Source organism: Lucilia cuprina, chromosome 5 (genome assembly GCF_022045245.1).
Source record: "Lucilia cuprina isolate Lc7/37 chromosome 5, ASM2204524v1, whole genome shotgun sequence".
In the NCBI taxonomy this organism is placed as follows: Eukaryota; Metazoa; Arthropoda; class Insecta; order Diptera; family Calliphoridae; genus Lucilia; species Lucilia cuprina.
Window position 1 is genome coordinate 3,154,691 of NC_060953.1, and position 3,943 is coordinate 3,158,633.

Here is a 3,943-nt window from a genome sequence, read left to right on the forward strand (position 1 = left end):
GTTAGTTAGTTAGTTAGTTAGTTAGTTAGTTAGTTAGTTAGTTAGTTAGTTAGTTAGTTAGTTAGTTAGTTAGTTAGTTAGTTAGTAAGTAAGTAAGTAAGTAAGTTAATGGAGAAAAGATTAGGATTGCATCAATTCAATAGACATACACCAAGTATAATGCGAGCTTGTCGTGCGCTCCGTTATTAGTGTCACTGGTAGAAATAGAACCCACAAAATCCACTCTACAACTCTACCCACTAGATCCTTACACTTCTCTACTTTCTTAATTATTGTTTTTAGTCAATTTTTTTTTTTTTGAATTTTAATAAATTTCATTTACTTAAATCTAAAAAGCTTTTAAATATAAAATGAAGAGCAGAACTGACAATCTCAATATATTGCTTTTGTTTTTATACTATTTTTTGGACTCAACACCATGGGGAATTTCATTTGTGTTGAATCTTTTTCTATTCCTGTCTTTATTTGTTTGTTTATTGGTGTCATAATAGAGATTTCAAAATTGTATTTTAAGTTTTCAGTTTATTTATTTCGTTATTATATATAAGCTGTTTTTTGCTCATATTATTGTTGTGTGCAGCTTATGACTAAAACAATAAGCTGCAAAAAAAAAAACTACAAAAATAGAAATAAATAAACATTTTGTTTAACGAAAAGTCACAATCATAGAGAAAAAACAAATTTTTTCTCATTACTCATACTTAGGAAAACTGCCTGTAGTATAAGTTTTAAAAGGATGTGTATAGTAGCTGGACCGAGGATGTGTTAGTATTTTATCTGTTAGTGATACTGTTTTTTTCTTGCTTAAATACACACACAATTGTTGCTGACAGAAAATTAATTGCACTTAATCGGGTTTTATTTGTATACAAATATAGACACTCAAAATACAAATACACACATATATATACAGACAGAGATACTTAGTTATAAAGCAGAATGTCCTTTTTGCCATCATCATCGTATTTTATAAATACTTATTTCAATACAGAGAAGCAAATCCAAAAGAACCAACAGACAAACAGACACATATAAAATGGACATTGAAACATTTTTCTGTCAGAATTTTCATTTAAAATGTAGAAAAAGATAGTTTTATTAATTCATATACTGTTTCAAGCTGCTGCTGCTCTGTCTATCTCTTTGGGTGTGTGTGTGTTTGTGTGTGTCGGTCTTTCTGTTTAAGTGTTGAAAAGTATTTAATGGTTTTTTGATTTATGTATTTTATTGCTGCTGTTGTACCGTTTTATTTGCAATTGTACACGTTTTATTCGATTTAAATGTTTATCGTAATTTTTTCATACTCTCAAAAGTATGCTACAGAAAATGTATATGAGATGTTGTATGTATGTTTATTTATATAAAATAGCCAGAAGGAGACAGACGTAAACGTAAATGGTAATTTATATACAAATACTTTGCTACACAAACATTATTATCCAATTGCTTTTTATTTGTCGGCGTAAAAAATACTACTATTTTATACAGCTCTTTTTTTTTTAATTATAAGAAACACTTTGTCATCTGTTGCCAAATATTTATAGGCTAAAGACAGACTGTTGACAGTGTATGTTAAAAATCTGAAAACTTTTTTACTTATAAAAAAAATAAATTTAAATCTCATCTTTGGAAAAAACGTAGTAATTTTAATACTTTTTCTAAAAAATCTAAATAGTTAAAGAATTAAAAACTTACTTTAGATTACAGTAATTTATGCTCTTAATCTCCAAAATAACATAAAAACAATGTTTTAAAAAAGTAGTATTTTTAATACTTTTTTTCAATAGTAGTATTTTTTAATAAAAAATATTACTTTTCCTTAAAACAACAAAAGTGTAAAGCTTTTAAATTAAAATGCATAAAATTTAAAAAAAATAGAAATATGCAAATTTTAACATAATTTTAAAAAGTAGTATTTTTAATACTTTTTTAAAATATCAAAATAAAAAAAGAATTGAAATTTTGTTTTGCATTTCAATAATTTATACTCTATATCTATCAAAATAACATAAAAACAATATTTTTTTTTAAAAAGTAGTATTTTTAATACTTTTTTTCCAATAGTAGTATTTTTTGATAAAAAGTAATATTTTTCATTAAAACATCAGAAATGTAAAGCAGTTATGTACTTTAATTTAATTAAAAATGTATTAAAATTTTAGAAATTAAAATTTTCAAAAAGTAGTGTTTTTACTACTTTTTTAAAAATCTTAAAAATGTTACAAATTAGTTACTTTTAATAATTAACTCTATTAATTTATTTAAATTTGAATATTTTTAAACATTATAAAGCAATATATGCAAATTTTAATATAATTTAAAAAAGTAGTATTTTACTACTATTTTTTAAAATCGAATTTTATTCTTAAATTATGTCAGAAATACCTAATTGATAATTTAAAATCAATTTCTGCATCTTTTGGTACCATTTAAAAAAGTAGTATTTTACTACTTTTTTTAAAAGTTAAATTTTAACTCTCAATTGTGTAAGAAATTGAATAACTTTTAGTTTGAAAACTATAAATACAATTTTTTATTTAATTTCAAAAAGTAGTATTTTACTACTTTTTTTAAAAATACTAGTTTTTAGCTAGAATTTTACAACAATACTTGAATATTTAACAAAAATAACATTTTCGTTTAAACAATACGTTTTATTACGTTGAGTTTTCTGCTGTAAACAAATACATATATGTGAATGTAAATACATAAGTATGTATGTATGTTTTTGCATATTTACTCATACATATCTATAAGTAATATATCAATTTATACATATTAATTTCTTTTAAAAACTCTTAATTCATCCGTTCGCTGGTTTAAGCAAATAAAATTGCAAAATGTGTGAACTTAAAGCTTAAAATTGTTAACAATACCCTACACTAACCAAATTTTCATAATACATAATTAAAATCAATTGCAAAATCTTTTTTTTTTAATAAATAAACTCCTCTTAAACTTTTTTGTTTTTAAATTAATCTCATATTTTCCAGCAAATGCTTTAATTTAAAATACCTTCTATAGGGTATACTTTATAATATTGACCCCACATTATTGTCTTACTTATTGCTGCTGTGTATATACACAAGTATTTACTTTAAATTAATTAATATATTAATGTACCAACACATGTTGCCTCATACTTAAACAAAAAAAACACTCACACACATACACATAGACACAATTCCATTTTTATTTAACATTATATATTATGTGTTAATCTTTTTAAATATGGCTTATAAGTATTTGGTCAAAACGGGGTCTCTTTGATTCTACTTGACAGTTCGCGTGTAGTGAACTACCACGTAAACCAATATACGTGTGAGCATTTCAGCCTTTAGGGCCCCTACATTTATTAATTAATATACATAATCCTGTAAAGGACATACGAGTCCGTTTTTTTTTTTATTGCTGATAAGTTGTGGCATTAAGAAATTATTAAAAATGAAATTTTTGTTTATTTCTCTTTAATTACAGGCGCTTGTGACGAATGTCATAATGTTAAAATTGCTGCTGGTATTAACAACATCAACATGTTTACTATCAACAGTTAATTCCGGTACACCAATTGGTAAGTACAACTTTAAGTCTTTACAAAAAAAGGAGGAAAAAGATCAACAACAGCTGAACATGAGTTAAAAGTAAATTTGTTGAAAAGATTTCATGTACGAAAATAATATAAATGAAATTTTAATATTGTTATTAATGAGTTGTTAAAAATAAATATTAGGTGTAATAAAAAATATTACGCTCGATATTATTAAAAGAGAAATTTTTTAAAACTTGAATCAAAGAAGCAGTGAACTATAACTGATCATGAACTGAACTAGAACTAAACTAGAACTGAACTAGAACTGAACTAGAACTGAACTAGAACAGAACTAGAACTGAACTAGAACTGAACTAGAACTGAACTAGAACAGAACTAGAACTGAACTAGAAC

General features: G+C 24.3%; 1 protein-coding gene across 1 annotated transcript in view; it reads right to left on the reverse strand.

Moving 5' to 3' along the window:
- Positions 1-3,943, reverse strand: part of LOC111684573 (Ig-like and fibronectin type-III domain-containing protein 1) — a 26,923-nt gene that overhangs the window by 19,778 nt on the left and 3,202 nt on the right. The window contains exon 6 of the mRNA XM_023446769.2: positions 3,480-3,589. Within this exon, the coding sequence (XP_023302537.2) occupies positions 3,480-3,589 (110 nt within the window). The remainder of the gene's footprint in view (positions 1-3,479; positions 3,590-3,943) is intronic.